This window comes from Branchiostoma lanceolatum, chromosome 5, assembly GCF_035083965.1.
Source record: "Branchiostoma lanceolatum isolate klBraLanc5 chromosome 5, klBraLanc5.hap2, whole genome shotgun sequence".
Lineage (NCBI taxonomy): Eukaryota > Metazoa > Chordata > Leptocardii > Amphioxiformes > Branchiostomatidae > Branchiostoma > Branchiostoma lanceolatum.
In genome coordinates, this window is record NC_089726.1 from 13,690,337 (window position 1) to 13,710,691 (window position 20,355).

Genomic DNA, 20,355 nt, shown 5'->3' on the forward strand with positions numbered 1-20,355 from the left:
TGTTGTATTATATCCATGAGTGTGTCAAAAGTACTCCTCCCATTCCTCTCCCTGTCCTCCAACCTTCATATAGTCTAAAAATACATAATGATTGCTACATTTGTTTCCACATTCATTGTTCCTTTACCTAATTATTGAAAGAAATATGCAGGTAGGATAAGGCTTTTTAGGCTTGCTGTATATGCATCAAACTAGTACTTTCTTGCCAGACAACTAAGTGATATGGGTACATTGATTCCTCTAAAGTTATGGTATAAAGGTTAGAACTTAGAACTTACCAATACATGTACGGTATTTGTGTTCACCTCGAAAGCATCTATCATTTTCACCTGCCAATTGAAACTTTTGGTGTTGTCCTAAGATGTTCTCAAATGTTTCATCTCACTGTCAATGTTTTGTCTCCATACTAACATCTAACCATCACCTATTTCAGTCAAAATGGCCAGCTATGCACCTGATACCACTTTAAGACTTGCACTACAGTACATTTGCTCAACATTCTACAACCATGTTGATTGTCTTTCAGCTGAATGATATTTAAAGAACACGTTTTCAGCAATCCAAGGACTATCAAATCCTCACTGCTATTTTCTAATTGTTGCCACTCTTGAGGTGCCCTGTGTTGCTTGATGTTTGCTGCTGAGTGTTTGAACTAATCGATTAACAATGTGTTTCTTCCTCTGTCCCTGTCAACAGGTTGGTCTGCCCCTCTCGCTCTCACAACCAATCACAGCCCCTCAGTATTACCCCTACCCAATCACTTCTCCCACCAAACCGCCTGTCGGGGCACGGCCAGAGGAGGGCAGGCCCTTCGTACCCTTTCTGGGTAGCCCGAGTGAGGAGGAGAAGCGCTTTCTTGTGGGGTACTACTACGGCCACCAAAACTCCATAACCCCACCCACCTCGCCCGACAAATCCAGTCCAAGTAGAGAGAGGAGGCCGTCCCTCTCCATGTCTCCCATACTGCCAGCAGTCGCAGAAAACCCCGCCGAAGGAAACAGTCGTATCAATGCCAAAAAGGTTCATTTATGGAAAAAAAACTCACGGGCATGTCGAAAAGTTGACAGACTTCGTGCAAACAAACATCATTCCCTGTTACAGAGGACAATATAGTCATAATATCATCATGCTTTCAAGCATCATCAGGAAAAAAATCCCAACAGAAATGATTTTGTTTGTATGAAATCTATTAACGTTTGACACAGCCTCCTTAGTGGTAGAAATTTTCAAGGATGTCTCAGTGGTGAAGTCCTAATAGAAGTCATAACACCAGTTGCATGATGATGTACTACGCTTTTCATCCCAGCCTCTTTAGACACTTTCCATGTAGCACTTGTAGAATATCCCCTTACATCCTTGCAGTCCTAATATTCTCAGTTCTTTCCTCATCACATCATCTCTCTCATAAGAAATTCACTTTTTTTGTGCATGGTGCAGTCCTTTTGGTATGTTGCTGGTGAAGGGATTTTATCCTAACCTCCTAAAGGTGTGGGTGCTGGAAAGTGGCCTTTCTTTAAAGAAGTTATATGCTTACCGATTTTGGCATGTCAGCATGAATATTGTATGGAGCGCATAAATGCATATGTTGTATGACCATTGATTGCTTTCTGGCGCATATGTGGAATGCAGTTCCTTGGCATGAATTTGTTTTTTTCCTGCAAGACGTTGCATCAAGTATTATGGGTTCTTGAATTTTGAATGGATTGTCATTGCATTTTTGTGGTTGCTCCGGGAAACTTGCACAGATCTAATTTCGATGACAGTTGTAGCTGGGCTACTTCTGCCACTTAATGCATGTGATTGTCCAAATTCATTGGTTACTCACGTGGGTATTCTTCAAAGGGACATCCATGGAGATCTCTACCCTTGGTGACATTGAGATGAAACTTCAAGCTTTCTATGGCTGCCCTCCTAGACCTGCCCCACAGCTAGACCTTCCCATGAATAAGCCATTCCCCCTGCTTATAAAGAATCCACCCATTGGCCAGTCCTTTCTAAAGAACCTAGTTGTGTGAAAGCAGAAGATACAGAACACATCAACATCTCAGACACATAAGGAAGCTGCCATGTATGATTCGGATGGAAGATTCTTTTCCCTTTCCCAAAACTTTTTCTCCCAGATGTGTCAGTGGAAACTTGCAGGATGCCCCCAACTGTACATACATTAGATACATACTGACTGTTGTTTTTCAACAGGGAATTGGTCGTCCTACGACTCTGTCTCTCGTTGGGTCCTCCCCACCCCACTATCAACTGTGCCATTCCACACAGGCTCTTACCGTGCACAATTACGGAAATATGAGCAGTGACCACAGCAAGGTTTCTTGTCCACCTTCCATTGGTGCAGTGGGAATAACTATGGGCCATATCTTAACTATGTTCCTCTGTTCTTAAAAGAAATAAAAATGGCAAGACTGAAAATTGAATTGCAATCTATCTCACCATCTCTAAGATAAGAAATACAGCTTGCATTCCAGTCATGAGTTTCGGTTCCAAATCATTCCTCAGGCCATGGTATGTACAATACATTTAGATAGATGTCTAAGCTCTTGACCCATGCGGTCCTGTTTTCACGACAGATAAGGCGCCAGCCATCTCTCCCTATCATGGCACTGAACCAGGAGGGTTCCCCGCCATTCTACCAACTGTACCACCCCCCTATGTCTGCTCCACTACCCATGCCGCAAAGCCCCACCAAGGACAACAACTTTCCGCCTCACCAAAATAAGGTTCTTATCCTCATACCCATATTGGGTGTAGGTGCCTCGGGTCAACTACCAAGCACATCTGTTAACACTCAGATCTGGTGATAGGGTGTTGGAGATGCACTCACTGTTGCCACTATATGATATGACACAACGGTTGTGAATTTTTCTTATAGCCTATTAGTAAGTAACATTTCATTTACTCAGTCACTAAAACTACATATACCTGGTGGACTTAAACTTTCTGTTGCTTCACCATCTGAAGCAACGGAAAATATTCATAGGGTCCCTGAAGGTGTCCCTTTGTTGTATTGATGGCTGGTATCTAGTTTAAGAGCACCACCGATTGATGAGCACTCTTTACTTTGCACTCCAGGCTCAGGCAGCCACTGTCCATCACGTTTCCCCTACCAGTTTGTTCCCCTACCCGGGTGAACGTCCTCCTTCTCCCTGGGCATACAGCACAAGCACACAAGGACAGACACTTTCCCCACCGATTAACCAGGTTACACTCTTACTAACTCTAGGTGGTAAGGGATTAAGGCTGCACAAGGGGTACCTGGGTAGGGAAAAGAGTATGAGATAACTGACAAACATGGAATAAAAACTCTAGCTGAACAGCTAAGTACCAACTTTGTTTTCCAGTCGGTATCCATTGCAAATGGGATGAAGGACTCTGATCTATATATATAAAAGGATTAATGATGATTATGATCAAGTTTTCCTTACAGGAGTCAAGGCAATGCCTTCATCAAAATGGACTTCAATCTATTGTTTCTCAACGTTGTTTCTTTCTTAACCACTTGTTCTTGGTATGTTCACATGGTTTTGAAGTCATCCTGTACTGTGGCTTGCACTCATTCCATGGTTGCCATAGTAACACCACCTGTGTACGTGTTCACTAATCAGACCACCTGTCACCCTCCCCTCCATGTCCTCAGGTGCAACCAACACCTGCCACCCCTCGGACACCTGCATCTGCTTCATCTGTAGGAAGTCCCCCCACATATTTCATCTACCCACCCCCTCCTGGTGCTGGCATTTACCCCCCTCACGTCTCGGCTAGAGAGGTCCCCCCGATTGGAGACCAGGTCTTGCATTAACCTTCCATAACAAACTAAATGCATCTGCTAAACTAGAAAGGCAACATTTTCGAGCAAATACAGCATGTTTAGCCATACTCCTCGCCATGCAAAAAATGGACTCTCCCAAAATAACAATGGACCATTCTAAAATACTTGCACTAAAAAAATGAATCACCCCAGTCCAAAATTGAGTTTTCCAGTAGCACCTCAACACAATATGGACCAGTCCACAACCATATCCACTTATTGATTAACAAATACACTTCTGCTAACAAATGGACTTTTTCATAATCATTCCAGCTCAAAATTGAATTAAAAAAGATCAACCCCAGGGAAGAATGAAGTTTTCCATAGTATACATATGAAGATTTGACAGGAGAAGAAGGAAATGACCAAAAACAACATATTTGAGTCAATTCCAAGTCACCGAGAGGGTTTTAATATAATATTTGTAATATGTTTGAACTATTTTGATTAAAAGAATGTCTAAGTCACAATAGTTCTAAAGTGTTCAAACAATTAGAATTGAAACTTATAACATGTTTGAACTTATTTCACATACGTTGGAAACATTTCGAACGTAACTACACAAAAATCTCTTTATTTAGAACAGTTTCAAACCATCTATCCAAATGTTTCAATGTTCGAACAATTTGTAACAAAAGATTTTCACAATTGCCCCCATAAACGAAGGTGCTAAGTCCTCCTGTGTGTTTCCGTCTATTTTCGGTGGCCGCGCTAGACCACCAGCGGATTTGTTTTGACGGAGCGTCACCCGCGCGCGACGATGTACACTGTTCGGCACCGCTAATATCCGGCATTTTCCCGCTCCAAAACACTACACAAGACCCACGTTTTTAGTCTTTTGCCTCGTGTGCAACACGATTCGATTTGCATTACTAACGGGACGAAAATGTTATGATAGAAAAAATTCACCCCGTCCCGCCGTCCGTCCCAAAAACATGAACGACATGAAAATATATTTTCTTACAGATTCAATCACGAAAATCAACAGCATGGGATTCCAAATTTTCGCAACGGCCGACCATTTATCATGGTTGAACTTCCTTCCAAGGCGTGCGATAGATAAACATTCCCGGCACATAATAGTCACTAGTACCAGACTAACGCAAGCTCATGATGATAATATTAATAGGGAGAAAGTTTGTCAGTGAAGTTTGGCCACCAGAGGGTACATTCATTTAAGCTAGCGCAAACGGGCTAATCATTGACCTTACCGGGGACTGACTCTACTGGCCTAATCATTCCTTTTTTGCCGAATTCTACGATCCATACGCCCGTACGTAGGACATGTAGGAAGGCCTGGTGGACGCTACACATCACGGGAGACGCGTGTTGGTCCGAGACAGACAGCGGCGTGCTTTCGATCGCGTAGCGGCGACGCACCGCTGCGACAACGTGCGGGACCAAAACGCCTGTCCCCAGTGAGACCGTGTGTTTTGCGCGGCATACCCCGAATCCGTTTACCATTGCTGAATGTAGCCCGATTCATAGAGGTCTATTTTGTAAGCATTATTTCATGTACCCCTCAGCGTGAGAATTCCTTGTGCAACACTTCGCTACATTATATGTTTAAGTTTCCCCGCGCACCGCCTACCACCCGCCTTTGATCATGTATGAAGTCGGCGGCAGAGAGAGATCATCAATCAATTTTGACAGGAGTGTCGCGCCAGTCTGAGGAGAAACGATCTCCCGTGTTGTGTTGAAGAATTTGGAGTTTGAAAATATCTGGAATAACTAATGCTAAAATAAACATTCACAAAATCATTGATTTAACTTATTTTCTGTTATAAAATTTCCTAAACTGCAGTTTAACCACTCAGTTTAACGGAACATGGTGTTTTCCCGATAATCACGTTAAATGTTTATGTCCGGTCTTTCCTCCTCGTAAGCAAACTTCCAGCTTGTCGCCAAACTTTGCCGAGGCGATATGTACAGAAGCTGAGCGCGCTCGTTGTTTTGTTGTGCTAGCCATGCCGTGACGAGTCTTCGATTATCTGTAGTTGTTGAAGGACACACAGAAATCTTCGGACTGTAGTTTTACCGCTTCGAAGGGCGTGACAGTCAACGGTACTAGTAGTAAGGTTTGAACGAGCGTTGTGTTTCTCAGCTCACCTCAGTTCCAAACGTAAACAACGGGTGCGGGTTAACGTGAGCGGCGGGGGATTTGTTCGGCTGGCGACACCCCCGTACCGTGCCGATAGCGTGGTGTGTGTCGTGTTTCCTTGAAACGGATTTTTAACAATAGAAAACTAGATCTATTCAAGATTTCTAACAAATTTAATGGAAACTTTTCTGTCCGGCGTAGTAGGATTTTGGGAGTACCCAACCGCGCTCTTCACGTGGAAATTTTTGATACCGCGAAAGTAAACAAAACACCTACGATCGCCTGCCAGGCTTCTCGCGGTGGGGCGTCTTTATTGGTCTATCATTAGGTGCTATCAGCTACTTAGCAGGGACGTGTAGATTGCTTTCGTATGGCTCATTTAACCAATGTTCGAAACTGTACGAACAAAAGATGAATCTATATTGTGATAGTTTCGAAACTTATAGCAATATTGTACCCGCCGATTTAAATGTTTCTAACATGCTGGAACGCAGTAGAAAATATTTCGAAAGTCAAACAAAGGTTCGAAACTGTTCTAAACATTTACTCATATCAGTTAGGTTGTTGCAAAGGTTTCGAAAATGTTACAACAAAAGGCAACAAACACCCTCTCGGTGACGTGGAATTAGTATGGGTGAAATATAAAAATGTGACACCCCTTTGTTTGAATGTACTTTGGGTTGAAAATAACGAAACGAAAAAATTCTTTGTTTAAAAAATCGTTTTGAAAGGCTGTATGCCAAACATTTGAATGAGGGCCTGTGTACATGACCAAGGCAGACACATACCAGATTTCACATTATTTTGGTTTAATACATAGGAACTGGAGATGTGTATCTTTGTTAAAAAAAGAGTGAACAAAGCCATGTAATCACATGTCCTAGGAATTCCCATACCATATTTGGCATGAATACTAGCACACCTGCGCCAGGAATGCAAGATAATTAGATTAACCCAATTGACCAATCAGGTGGTCGCAAGGCTCACAGGCATGCAAGGCCAGGTGCAAGGCACTTGGGGTCAATGACCTTTAGGTCATATGTAGTATTGAAAGTGACAGAAGTGGCAAATATTGTCAAGAAAGCCCAAAATAAATCGTTTTGAATATATGTATGCCAAAAATGGGAATGTAGTCCTTTGAATATTTGTTCAAGCCACATATACAGCAAATTTCAGGTCATTCGGTTGAAATACCAGGGCGCAGGAGGCCACGATATGCTAAAAATAGCCTAAAAACCTCAATAAAATCACTTTCAAGGTCAATATCAAAAAAAGGAAAAGAACGCACATTGGTTTTTGCCTACATTACCTCTGTACCAAATTTCAGGTCATTTGGTCAAAAAATGACAGAGATGAATCGATTTGAAGATTTGACAGGAGGAGGAGGAGAAGAAACATGAGTAAAAACAATATGTTTAGCCATACTAGGTATGGCTAAACATAATGAAGCATGGTTCCTATATGTGCAACTGTCCTTGCAAACTATCTGTGTTGATATTCGCTATTCTTTGAATGTTTGTGTTTGTGTGTACCTTTTTGTCCAGGTTCTAATGTTACCTATTCATGCACTAGTAGCCACATGTTCATGTACTAGTACTTCAACAGATTGTATTTCAGGCAGTCTTCTTTGTAGCTGGTGGATATAATTCTGTCTGTCATTTAGTTTCTTCTGTGTATTCTGGTAATATGTGTTTGTTTTTTTTCTTTTTACTCAAGCAACAGTTATGAATTCTTTCTTGTAAATCTTGCAAGGTTCCTCTGTTCTACAGAAGGAGGATGCCGACTGCATGGCCACGCACATTTCTTCTTTCTGATAATGCACCGTTGACTTTCAAGCACTGATGTGTTTTCTGTCTCCATCCGCACACAGATGTTCTACAGTCACATTCTAACCCACTCATTGTTGTGTCTCTCATGCTACCTTGTACCTGTAGGGTGTGCCTATGGTGTCACCTCTCTGTGCACAGTCCCACCTGTCCACCGCACAGCCGTCCTCCAGTCCTCCTATAGGAACAGTGTATCAGCCTACAGTGGTGCAGGATGCCATAACCACAGCCTTGAGTCTTACTGCCCTTCAGGAAGGGGATAAGGTGCGAACCGGTGTGCAGTGGTGTGCCTTTGTGAATACTGTTCCCTGAGTTTGTAGCATGGTGTTCATCTGATCTGATCAACAGCAGATGCTGTTAAAGATATCGAAACTTTTTTTGCAGCTGGTAAAGAAGGAAGACTTTGGCATTGCATGAGTGTTACTAGTTTGTGGGGTTTTGTTTGCAGTGGATTGTTTTTTTTGCATGGTTTTGTTTCCTATGTGGTTTGTGTAGCTCTTGTATCTATTATTAGTCTGATCTGGTTTTGGTTGCAGTGCTGTCATAGAAACTTCTTATCATAGAGATTTTCTCTTCTTACTGGTGTACCTTTGTTTGCTGTGATCGTGATCATTGGGTTATCTCTTTTGGTGCTTCTCATTTTCCTGGGAATGTTTTCGAGAACTCTTTTCTTCCGCCAACCCTCCTGCACCACAGAAACCTTTTTCACATTTCATTTGTGGTATACCAGTATTATTTCAAGGCCTTTAAGTTTAAAAGAATCTCACAAGTGTAGGCTGTAGTCTAATGTCTCAGCTTCAGATGAGAAGACTGCAAAGCTTTCGTTTTGAACACCGCTGGTCTGAATCCTGTGGAAAAGGTTGATATGTTTTTGGCATGCCATTTTTTGCTTGTTTTGTGATGATACAAACATCAGCTGCAAGAAGAATTTTTCTGGTACCTTATTTTCAAGCTCTTTGCGTTGTCTCGCAACCTTCCATATTGGGACTGATCTGCATCAAGCATGCAAGAAGCATTTTCTCTTTCTTTTTCCTTCCCACATCCTGACTGAGTCCCCCGCCATCACAACCTTTCCACATCTGGCAGACTCCTTAGTTCCTGTAGATACATCTAGACAAGATTAACCTCATGTATTTTCTTTTGAATACATCAAGACGATTTTGTGTGTGCCATGTCAGAAATTACTACACAATAATTTCCAAGTTTAGTTACCAGCACTCTGTGTTTGCATCTATTAAAATTTCATATGTTTTGATTAACATATCTTCTTTTCATACATTTAGTGCAATACTTACCATCCTACTTTTTCCTCAGTGTTTCATATGATTATCTTAGTGTTCAGATAGCTGGCTGTTGGTGCAACCCTCATCATGGCTTCATCTCATGATTTGCCATATACTGTATCACATTTCCTCCACAGTCCATAGATTCACAGATACTGTACATTATAGTTACTGCAAAAATAATATCAAGAAATTCATTACTTAGAAGAAATCGAAATCTTGAGCATATGTCAATGACAATGATGTGTTTGAGCGTGACATTTCACATGTGGCCAAAGTCCGGATGTTACTTCCAACCGTACTGGAATTTGACAGATAGTCTTGACCCTGTTATATTTAGACCCTGTTGGTTCAATCAGTATTTTCCCGTTTGCATATGTGTGTATGCAACACAACTCATTCATACATCTTTCAACTCAGTATTTCAAGAATAAAGAAAGCAAAATGCATCAAATGCGTCTTGCAAATTCATTGGTAAAACCGCCAAACCAAGAAGCTCCAGTATTGATTTTGGCTGCGTTTCAAAACAGTGTCTGCCTTGCCCATCGAATAATGTCACTATCATTGTTTTTGCAAAATGTACCATTGTCAGATCTCATTCTTTTCTGTGGGTTTTATGTATAGATACCATAGCAATGAGCAGGGTCATAACCATTCCAAATTTCAGAGTTTGAAATATGACAATTGTGGAGGATGTTTGGTTGGGAATGTGTCTAAAGAAGCGTTTTCACGCCCACCCAGGCACAAGCAGCCTACATGCAGTCCATGGTGGCGGTTGCACCTCACCAGTCTTACTACCAGCCCCCAGTGGTCCTCATGCCTGACCAGTCAGGGGGGATGGTAACCTCACAGCAGCTAGATCAGGTCTGAAAATCTCTCCTACACATTCTGTACCACAGCAAACATACACATGCACACAAACACAGCTTTGTATCTTCAGTAGTATGCTACAATTGTCTTTCTTCCCAGGAGAAACTGAGAAAAAAACGGTTTGTATGACTTGAACCAACAATGTTCCAAAAGTAGAGAAATAGACATTGCACATCATTATGTTTCTTTGGACATTAAAAAAGAATGCCATTGCTATTTGTCCTACTTGTCACACATTGCATCATGTAACCTTGGTGCAATCAGCTGATGTTACAAGTTACCATGAATTTGATTTGAAGGTTTTTTTCCAGATTTCATGGGAAAGCTTCCTTGTACGGAATCACTTATGGCCAGCATAAGACAGTCCTGCTCAATTTCAGATGATCCTATGTTTTTTTTCTTTTCTGACATCCAGGTCTTAAGACGGTTGGCTGACATCAAGTTCCCTGACCTGTAGCTGACATCTCTCACCCATGTACACATTGTCCCATATATAGCTGTAACCTACATGTCCGACATTCTCCCTGAAGTGGTGTCAACAGATCTAAACCCCACATTTCCATGTTCCACAGGGGCAGATGTACGTGTACCAACAGGCCCCTGGACACGGGATTGCTCCCCAGTCTGTCCAACAGCAGTTTTACCAGCCTCAGGCCAGCGTGCCTGGTGGACAGCAGGCTGCTGACCTGTCCATGGGAGCCGGACAGTCCCAACAGCTCGACCCACAGGTGTGATTCTGCTTCTCTAACGCTCCTGCTGTCCTTGTTGCAGATGCCCGCTACAGTGATCGCTAGGCCTGCTGCTGCTGCAAGCTTGCCACTCTGATGATATGCTACTTAATTTTGCCTAGTGTGTATTCATATTGTCATCTTAATCTGCATTGCTTTCTTCTTACTGATCACAACTGATAAAAACATGTCATGTCATGTCATAATTGTCAGCTCTCTGATGGACTAAGAAAGAGCTGCATATACCGGGGGTACCAAGATATGCTCCCTGCTTAATTCACAGCAGTTTTGTGATTGTCTTTGCTGACTTGGATCTAATTCTGCTGGCTTGCCTCAGCTAGTGAGCTCTAGTCAACGCAGAGCAGCTTTGACTTCAAACATGTTTTGAAGCTGTTAGAGGAACTTCTCACTGCAGTGTAACAAGTTGGTTAATAAATCTCTGTCCAACTATTTTTGGTAGCTTCTTCCGGAATGTGTAGTTGTTGTTGGAATATTGTTGAGTCTGTTACTAACATAGAAGGTTGAATCTGCAACTCCTAGGCTGCCCGCTCCTGTGCTTCATTGGTTTAAAATTCACTTAGTACCCTGTACACATGTAGTTGTGTCCATGTTTAAACTTATGACTCCATTTATTTTGTAGACTCTGCCCATGTACCAGCACCAAATCACAGGGGCTTCACAACCAGGCCAGTCGCTGGGCCAACAAGCATACCAGGCTAATGTGGCATCCACTGCATCCTTACAACAGCATGATCAGGTGTGTTTCTGTTTCTTGTACCTTCTTTCACACCTATCGGTGCGTATTAGCTTGCAAGCAAATACCACTTGGGGTCAAATGCTAGATTTCTAACAAGGTCAATGAAATTGAATTGTTGAGAAATGGATTTTCTTTCTGCCTGTTGTGATCTTTATTTTTTAGTACGTATTGTCGCTTTCTGTAACTATTGGTGATTTACATATTACATTGTATATAACCTCACAAATGCCATCTTACGTTGTATATTACATGTAGCTGCATAGTTGTGTGCTGACAAGTATCTCATGCCTAAAACTCTTCAATGCATGTCAAAATTAATGCTTGTACCTGTGAAGATAGCTTCAATGACCTTAGAGGCAGGCATTTAAAAAAGTTTATTGCATTTCTATTTTGTATCACCGTACTGGTGTCATTCCTTACGTGATTTTTTGTATTAGTGAAGTTGCTGTCATTACCCCCAACACACAACATTTAGATGTCTTAGGTACTGAAAGAATGTGATACACGTATATGAGCTTATAGTATTAATGCTGCTCTAACTTACTTTTTACTTTATATTAGTTTTACCACTGGAAATATGCTGCAGACTGCTGTGTAATGTTTAAGATTGGTAGAAACTCATTATCTATAACAGTTATACATTACATAATCAGCGCACTTACACATGTAACTGGTATTACTTACAGTTGTTGGTCTGCAGTGATTCTCTACTCATCCAGATCTGTGGCAGTAATCTGCTTTTTCCTCTTTCTTTTCTTCCTTTCTTGTATCACCATGTTGTAGGTGGTAGTGCCCTTGGTTCAGCAGCCTTTACCACTTCAGGCTGGAGCTGTGATTCCAGAACCCGCACATGGGGTACCTGCAATCCCCCAGCCAGTGCAGCCAGATCCTCTGGTTCCACAGCCGGCTGAGACAGTCTCTATGGTACCGCAGCCTGTTGAACTGGTGTCTGTGGTATCACAGCCAGTACCTATGGTACCACAGCCAGGTCAACATGCACCTTTACAGCAGTTTCAACAAGTATCCATGGGTCCACAGCTATTCCAGGTGCACCAGCAGCACCTGGGCCAGGTCCCTACACCTGCAGACGTACAGCAGGTTCAACAAGTATCCATGGGTCCACACCTATTCCAGGTGCACCAGCAGCACCCGGGCCAGGTCCCTACGCCTGCAGACGTACAGCAGGTTCAACAAGTATCCATGGGTCCACAGCTATTCCAGGTGCACCAGCAGCACCCGGGCCAGGTCCCTACACCTGCAGACACACAGCAGGTTCAACAAGTATCCATGGGTCCACAGCTATTCCAGATGCACCAGCAGCACCTGGGCCAGGTCCCTACACCTGCAGACACACAGCAGGTTCAACAAGTATCCATGGATCCACAGCTATTCCAGATGCACCAGCAGCACCCGGGCCAGGTCCCTACACCTGCAGACGTACAGCAGGCTGTGCAGCCAGACCAGGTCTGGACCTACAGTTTGACTAGGATTTTAGAATGCACTGCTCATCTACTAACTGGTTCTTTCTGCCGTAGGTAATGCCTTAGTGGTGAGCTGCTTGCTGACCATTGAGTATTGATCATTACAGCAATATCTGTATCAGATTCTGTATTATCAGTTTAACTGCCCTTCGGCGTAACACACCAGCTTTGCAGGTATTTGTCACTGCAGCTGCCGGTTGTGTATGATGTACTGCATAGGAGATAATCCATCTAGAAATGACTAGATTGTTGTGTAGGGCTCGTGTATTTACTGCCGGTGCATAGGAAGCTGGATAAAGGCATTATGCAACAATGTAGCATCCTGCCGCCATCTTGTGCAGGTGGTGCTGACTTTTTACCAGCCAGCCATGACTTTCCAGCCGCAGAGCGAGCATGGCCACCTGCCTCCACACCCTGCTGCATGTCATATAGCAGCACCACAGGTTGGGATGGTCCTACAACACCTCATTGTCATTGTTGGCAACTAAAACAATGATCCTTCTTTTGTAGTTAACAAGTGGTTTTGGGGCTCCATTGGTGCTAACAAATCAGTTTCACATTCCGTAGAGGAATACTCTGCTGGTTATACATGTACCTTCTATTGCAGGCTATGTTACACAATAGTCATCATATTTTTTTTATCAGAATATCTAATAGATGTTACTTATAAAGCACCTTACATTGTTACAGGATATTAACGCCTTCTTTTCTTTCATAACTTTGGAGGATATAGGACCTCCCAGCTAAGGAAACTTTATAGCATGTTGGCAGCTGTTACCGATTATTGGGTCAAACATGTGTCATTTTTTGACCAAATACAGTGCCCATCCCCTGTGGCATTCTATCAGTACCCACGGCACACTGGAACCAAGCCTGTCCGACCAATCCCACTACATGGGAGCCAGCCTATCCGGTCAATCCCACAACACGTGTACCAGTCGCAGGTTGTTCCTGACCAGCCTAGGGGATGTTCCTCACCACTAGAACAGGTCGGGGGCATGGTTTCATGACACATGAATGTAACACCCCGTTTTCCCCAGCGTGACCTAACATTTGCTGTCCCAGCTAGCATGGAGAGTGCCCTAGGAAGAGTTGCCCAGTGTAGTGGGGTTGCTGTGCCATCACCCTTGACTGTCTGATGTTGAGGTGTTTGAAGTGGTGGAATACGTCCTAGAATACAGATGATTGCATAGCTGTGTTGTACAATCTAACATTTTTCTGAGTGGAAAATGACACCCTTTTCCAATCAACACCTGAGTGTTATTTTGTTTTGTACATTTGGTCTGCTCTTCCGTGATGGAAACAATGTAGAGACTCAAGTGCTAGGCATAAATATCCAGTACATTACACCATTTCAGACGTCAGGTTTGGTGGCCAGCAGCCAGTCGCAAGTTGCCAACACGGGCGTGGCAACTCCGCCAATCCAGCTGCCGATCTTCACCCAACAGCCTCATACCTCTTCAGGCTACTCATCGTCCCCAGTTTCTGACCAATCTACTCAGACTTCCCCTACACAAACGCAGGAACAGGTTCGAACTTGATTGCCCCTCCCCCTCCTCCTCAATCCTTGGAGTGCAGTTTGCTGTGGATTTTTATAACGAAATTTTCCCTAGCTAACCCCAGTGCTGAAAACCTTACCTTTTTTTCCTTGTTTGTGTTGGTTTGGTTTTGACAGATATATTCAAAGAGCAATGTGTGTTGTGTGTTTTATTGAGAAGGCAAGCAAACTGAATTCCATTGAATCTTGAGAAGCCTTTCTCTTATTCTTCTAGATTCCTTTTTGACACAAGGAATTGGCACTGCATTTCCAAACACCTCTGGTAACACTGATTGCTGTCATGCGTCTACCTCATTTCTCCTACACTGATGACATTAACCTAAAACAAGATTTTTCTCTCCTCACATATGCCTTGCTTCCTGAGTAACAGTCATCTGAAAGAAGAGCCAGCGAGTACAGACATGGGAAATTATCATGAGTTTTGGAATAGGATTTCGATGTGCTACAGGAAGAATTCAACAACTTGCATCTTCTTGTTTTCAGAAACAAGACGTTTGGCAAGGGGATCAAGGTGGCAAACCTCACTCTCCTGGTCTGGAAGACAAGGCACAGACAGAGCAAATACACTCACAAGGGACAACTAAGGAAGGGTAAGAATTCTGACTCCTACATTTGCATTTGTGTTATTCACAAACATTCCTTAGCTCCAAATCTTCATAGCAACTGTCATCATATGCAAATACAAATTGAAAGTAACAAAAGTTTAAGACTGAATAAAGTTCTGTCTTTTGTTCCCCACCTTGATGTTTTTGCTTATTGTCATGTCTTTTACAGCCATATTTCAGATGCTGATAAGAGTGACAAGGAAGGCAAGAAAGATGGCAAAAAGGTTGCTAGGAGTAAGTCCAAAAGAAAGCACGAGCGGCCTCCAAAACTCAGCATCACCAAGATAGAGGAGGGTGGGCTGGTGGAATGCCAGTTTGAGACCCACAAGCAGAAGACAGTGACTTTCAGATTTGAGTCGGATGAAGTGGATCCAGAGGAAATAGCAGACAACATGGTGAGTTTCCTAGATCTTTAATGTCCTATCTCCAAACAGTTTCATCAAGTTGGTAAATCAAGTCAAAATATTTTTCTTAGCAACCTTATTTTTTCATCTCTACCGAGATTTTGACAGCTGCTCTGCTACCTTCATCAGGGCAAAGCGAACTTTCTTCTTGTGTTCTCCAACATGACTACTTCTCCTTGCCACTGTGTGAGTTTATGTCCTAGTAACCTGCCTTCTTGTAAAAAGACTGCTATAAGGTCACAGCCATTTCTCTGGTTAGCTTATATATAGTTATTGAATCCTTTCGTTGTGTTTCAACCTGCAGAGAGAAGAAAAGCACCTTCTGGAACACTATGTGGAGATCTTCAAGGAACAGATCAGAGAAGTAGCCAAGATTGCCAAAGAGAAGGGACCAACAGACGAGCCTATTGTACTTAAGAGTCCCCGGATAGCAAGAAAATTTACCAAAAAGGCACATGATGTAGAAGGGGTGAGTGATCTTATCTATTCTTTCTAATAACCCAAGCACTGTGATTTAATGTAGTGTTTTTTTTTATCCACTTTTTTTTCTTTATACAACTCCAAGTTACACGGATTGGACCAAATATGAGATGAAGATGAATGCATAATCCAAAAGGGATTACAGTCAACTTTGAAATGTCACAATATGGGTGAACTGTTATTTATAATTTCATACCTTTTATTAATAGGTCTGTGTGACAGTCGTTTTTAAAACTGCAAACACTATGATAACTTGAAATTACCCACTTTTAAAATGTCAGAGACCAATAGTTGCATAATGGCTGAGATGGATCCTTCAGCACGGGATTATTAAGCCAGGAACATCACTGAGTTTTGACGCCCTTTTTTTCTGTGCAGGGTCCGGTTATCAGGTGCACCATAATCAGCCTGGAGCAGGAGCAGCAGGTGGTGGAGTGTCAGTGTGACACCAGCAGGACCTCCATAACATTCAAGTTCAACGTGGAGGACGACTCTCCGGAGGAAATGACTGACAACATGGTAAGACTATGATAGATATGGACATTACTTCTCATCGCTTCAGTAGGAACCAAAGCAAAAGTGGAACAGTTAAAGGAGTAAGCAACTAAGAAGTCATGATGATTGAGTAGGTGTAGTCTTTGCCCGGCCCATAACTGGGATGTGTCCCAAATTTTGACAACAATTATTTTGAATGGCCGGTGGTGTGACAGTATCCTATGTGCCAGTGGTGTGACAGTATCCTGTGTGTTCTCATGTCAATAGGTGAAGGAGGGCCTGATCTTGGAGCAGCATTCCGGCCTCTTTAAAGAGCAAATATGTGACATCATTAAAACCCTCAAAGAAGCTGAAGTGTCTGAGAAGCCATTGGCCTTACCTTACATCCCAGCTGCTGGCCGCCGTAGATCAGCTTCTCAAAGTGCAGAGGAAAAGGGGACGCAGCCTCAACAGGTAAACATCCTTCCTATAAAGTCCCAGTGGTTTGAAAGGTAACAGTTACTCAAGCAGCTGCATAAAAGTTGGAAACAGACGTTTCAGACAGCATCTGTTGTCTTTCGTCAGTGCTTGAGTAACTGTTACCTTGTGTATTGTATTATCTGGATGTCTAACCTTCATCAACGTTTCCAGTTGTTCAGTACAATGCATGAAAGTAACAAGCAACAAACATGTTGTGTTTTGTTCTTTCATGTTGATATTTCTCCTAAATATGCCTTAGCTTAGATCAGATCATTTGAGTGTGCTTCATTATTTTTAATGTCCTGCTGACAGTTTCTCCAAGGTTGAGGCAATGTCTAATGAAATCTACTTCCTTTCCCACAGAAGCTACAGCTTGAGGAACAGCCGCCAGCTCAGCCTGAAGCACCAAAGAGCCCCTCTCCTCAGCCTCAAGCCCAGGCTCAGTTTGCTCCTGCCCAGGCCCCAGCCGAGCCACCTAAGCAGGGTTCCCCTGTTCACCAGGTTCCTGTTCCACAGACGCCTGTACCTGTTCACGGTGTACTTCCACAGACAGTCATGTCAGCCAAGGTTGCACCGTCACCCCAGGTTGTGCCACCAGCCCAGGTGCCTCCTCAAGGTGTTCCTCCGCAGCCTGTGCAGCCTCCCCAGGGCATGCTGCCTGGCCAGGGGGTACCACCCCCCCAGGTTGTCCCACCACAGACGGTCATGCCTATCCAAGGTGTCCATGGACAAAGCTTGCCCCCCTCACATCAGATGCCTGGAGTGTCACCACAGAATGTCTACATGCACAGTCAGAACCTCCCAGGTAAAGGCATGCTCAGATATGCATAGCCTCCGGCTAGTTGGGCAGTCCTGGCTGTATGTCATTTTATACAGCCTAATAAATCAAATCAAAGACAAAGTTGGCCACATCTTTGAAAGTCCTTCTGTGATATAAGAAAATGTGTCTTTAAGAATGAGAATGAGTTGTACCAAGTCCCATTTTTCTGCTGCTGTTGGTAAATTTCAAAGTGCAAAGAGACACTCTAAAGTTGTTGACAAAACTTGACAAACTGTGTTGGGTTGTGGATGATTTTATAAAATGTTTGATTGACCTATTTTGTGTTATTTTTGTTGTTGTTCAGGAATGGCCATGCCACCACATCCTGGAATGTCCTTACCACCGGGAGCACAGATGCCTGCACAAGCTCCTCCTGCATCAGCTGAGAAGTCTGAGGGCCCCACTGTCGTCGGTAGATTCGCCGTGAGTTCCACCTCAGACGTTTCCCAGGGGCCTGATCAGAAGCCAAAAGAGTCCCAACCTGTCCAGCCAACGAAACCACAAGGACAGGTCGCTGCTCACAAGGAAGAAGCAGCAAAAAGCCCTGAATCCTTGGACAATGCATTGAAGGGAATCATGAAACCAGCAGACGCATCAGGGCAAACCTCGCAGACAATCAGCACCCAGACGTCTCCTCAAGAGCCGACAGGGCCCTCTGTTCCCGACCAGTCATCATCCCAAACCACTCAAGGGCAGGGAACTGCTCCCCAGGGCAAGGCTCCATTGCAGAAGCGCCCCAGTGTGGAAGTAGTTCCACCTAAGGGACAAGCACAAGATGCTGGTAAGCCTCCAAGTGGTGACACCCAACCCCAGGCTCCTGCACCAGCACCAGCAAAACCGGGGGAATCCAAGCTGCAATCAGGTGTAGCTGCCCAAGGAACACCTGCTGCAGCTGGACAATGGCAAGCAACCGCTCAGCCCCAGCCGACTGCACCACGGCAGGCTCCACCAGGCACCCCAGCAAAAAGTGTATCTCCACCAATACAACAAGTGCTGCAAGATGAATCCGCAGGGTCACAGGTGGGGATGCAGGGCCAGCCTCAAATGGGCCATCCTTCCTCCTCAGCACAGGTGACAACACAAGGCCAAATGTTACAGCAGCCCCCGACTAGTTCAAAGCCAGCCAGCTTGAGCCCTACTCCTCCTGTCCCAGTGAAATTGGATGAGAAACACAAGGTCCCACGACCTGGAGACATCGAGGACTTAAAGATGAAGCTACAGGAACTAGCTAAGCAAGGCAGCAAGCCTACAGTTGTGGCAGGAGTCCCCGGTGAGACGACAACCCCTACACCTGGTGCTTTATCTGCCACCGGGGAGGCTCCACAACCAGGTATGCCCTCTGCACCCGGGGGAGGAGCGGCTCCAGTAACTGTGGGACAGATGCAGGGGTCGGCGTTTGAGCCTGTTCCATCATCAGCCTCAACTCAACCCACAACTTTCGTAACAACCACCTCTGCCAAACCACAGGGAACAGTCACAGTCCAGACCACTCCGAGTGCAGGAGAGTCAGCAGAGACCACGCCGTCTGAGGCCGCCACAGGCAGATTCCAGGTGACATCTGTACAGGGGGAAACACAGGAAGGCACAGCTGCGAGCAATGCACAACCTGCATCGAGTTCCAGCCCAGGACCGGAGGAAAGGAGGGGTTCAGTGGACCATCCCGCTGTCGCAACAATCCGATCCGATGCTGGTTTTGGATCACCAATTCCAATATCAGGATCCCCAGTGCAACCATCCACCACCCAGCCGCAACCAGTGCCAACCATACCTGTCTCTTCTTCCATGCCAGCTGAGAACCAGATGCTTCAACAACAGTATATGCAACCTCAAATTCCCATGCCTGGACACATGTACACAATGTATAACCAGTATCCTATGGGTGTTCCATTTCCATATGGTCAGTTATCATATACCATGTCAACGTCTGGGCAACAGGGCATTGCCATGGTGCCCGGGTCGATCCCAGGACAGGGACCTGTAACTATGGCAGCTCCCATGCCTATTCAACCCCAACAGTATATGACTGGTCCTGTATCAGGACAAACACCAATGCAGATCCCAGGTAGTATGCCTCCTGGTATGGGGCAGATTCCAGCTGTCTCACAACTTACACCCAGTTCTGGTACCAACGGTAAGGTGGGGAGGTTCCTGGTGTCACCAAGTGCAGAGCTTGGACCCGAAACAAAGATGGAGGACATGCCTGTAACTACAGAAGAGCAGCAAGTGGAGGGCATCGTGCAGCAGCTGGTCAACCAAACAGTACAGAAAGTAGAGGGACAGGAAGCTGTGGAACAGACCCAACCACAGGCTCCGGCTGTGGGGCTGGATGAAACTAAACAGGGAAGATTCCTGGTGTCCACCATCCAGGATGAAATGACCGTTGCTGCTAAAAATGGGGACATGGGGGGCCAGCAGGACACACAGTCGGGGGGACCAGTAGACTCAGAAAGGGACGATCACACTGGACAACAACTCGCTGCTGCTGCTTCAGACAACAATGCTGCTGAGAAGATGCCTTCAGATGATGACGTGTTTAAGAAGCCCCCACCCATTGACCAGTTGGTAAGTGGTCTATGTTTTATTATACCTGTTTTACACAGCTACTAAACTGTGCCCACGACCAAAACTCATATACCATAGAAATACCATGAAGGGTGTATCACCAAAAAGC

General features: G+C 44.3%; 1 protein-coding gene across 15 annotated transcripts in view; it reads left to right on the top strand.

Annotated features, from left to right (window-relative positions):
• Nucleotides 1–20,355, top strand: part of LOC136435295 (serine/threonine-protein kinase WNK2-like) — a 77,506-nt gene that overhangs the window by 51,297 nt on the left and 5,854 nt on the right. For 3 of the 15 annotated variants that reach the window (XM_066428641.1, XM_066428644.1, XM_066428647.1), the window contains 14 exons: nucleotides 9,769–9,891; nucleotides 10,470–10,625; nucleotides 11,266–11,382; nucleotides 12,166–12,846; nucleotides 13,205–13,306; nucleotides 13,685–13,852; nucleotides 14,222–14,392; nucleotides 14,905–15,011; nucleotides 15,196–15,421; nucleotides 15,735–15,899; nucleotides 16,289–16,429; nucleotides 16,673–16,858; nucleotides 17,228–17,669; nucleotides 17,989–20,246. In XM_066428641.1, coding sequence (XP_066284738.1) covers nucleotides 9,769–9,891; nucleotides 10,470–10,625; nucleotides 11,266–11,382; nucleotides 12,166–12,846; nucleotides 13,205–13,306; nucleotides 13,685–13,852; nucleotides 14,222–14,392; nucleotides 14,905–15,011; nucleotides 15,196–15,421; nucleotides 15,735–15,899; nucleotides 16,289–16,429; nucleotides 16,673–16,858; nucleotides 17,228–17,669; nucleotides 17,989–20,246 — 5,043 coding nt within the window. Of the gene's footprint in view, nucleotides 1–696; nucleotides 1,021–3,646; nucleotides 3,797–7,852; nucleotides 8,009–9,768; nucleotides 9,892–10,469; nucleotides 10,626–11,265; nucleotides 11,383–12,165; nucleotides 12,847–13,204; nucleotides 13,307–13,684; nucleotides 13,853–14,221; nucleotides 14,393–14,904; nucleotides 15,012–15,195; nucleotides 15,422–15,734; nucleotides 15,900–16,288; nucleotides 16,430–16,672; nucleotides 16,859–17,227; nucleotides 17,670–17,988; nucleotides 20,247–20,355 lie in introns of all 15 variants that reach the window. The other 12 variants (XM_066428635.1, XM_066428643.1, XM_066428639.1 and 9 more) reach the window with 9 other exon arrangements.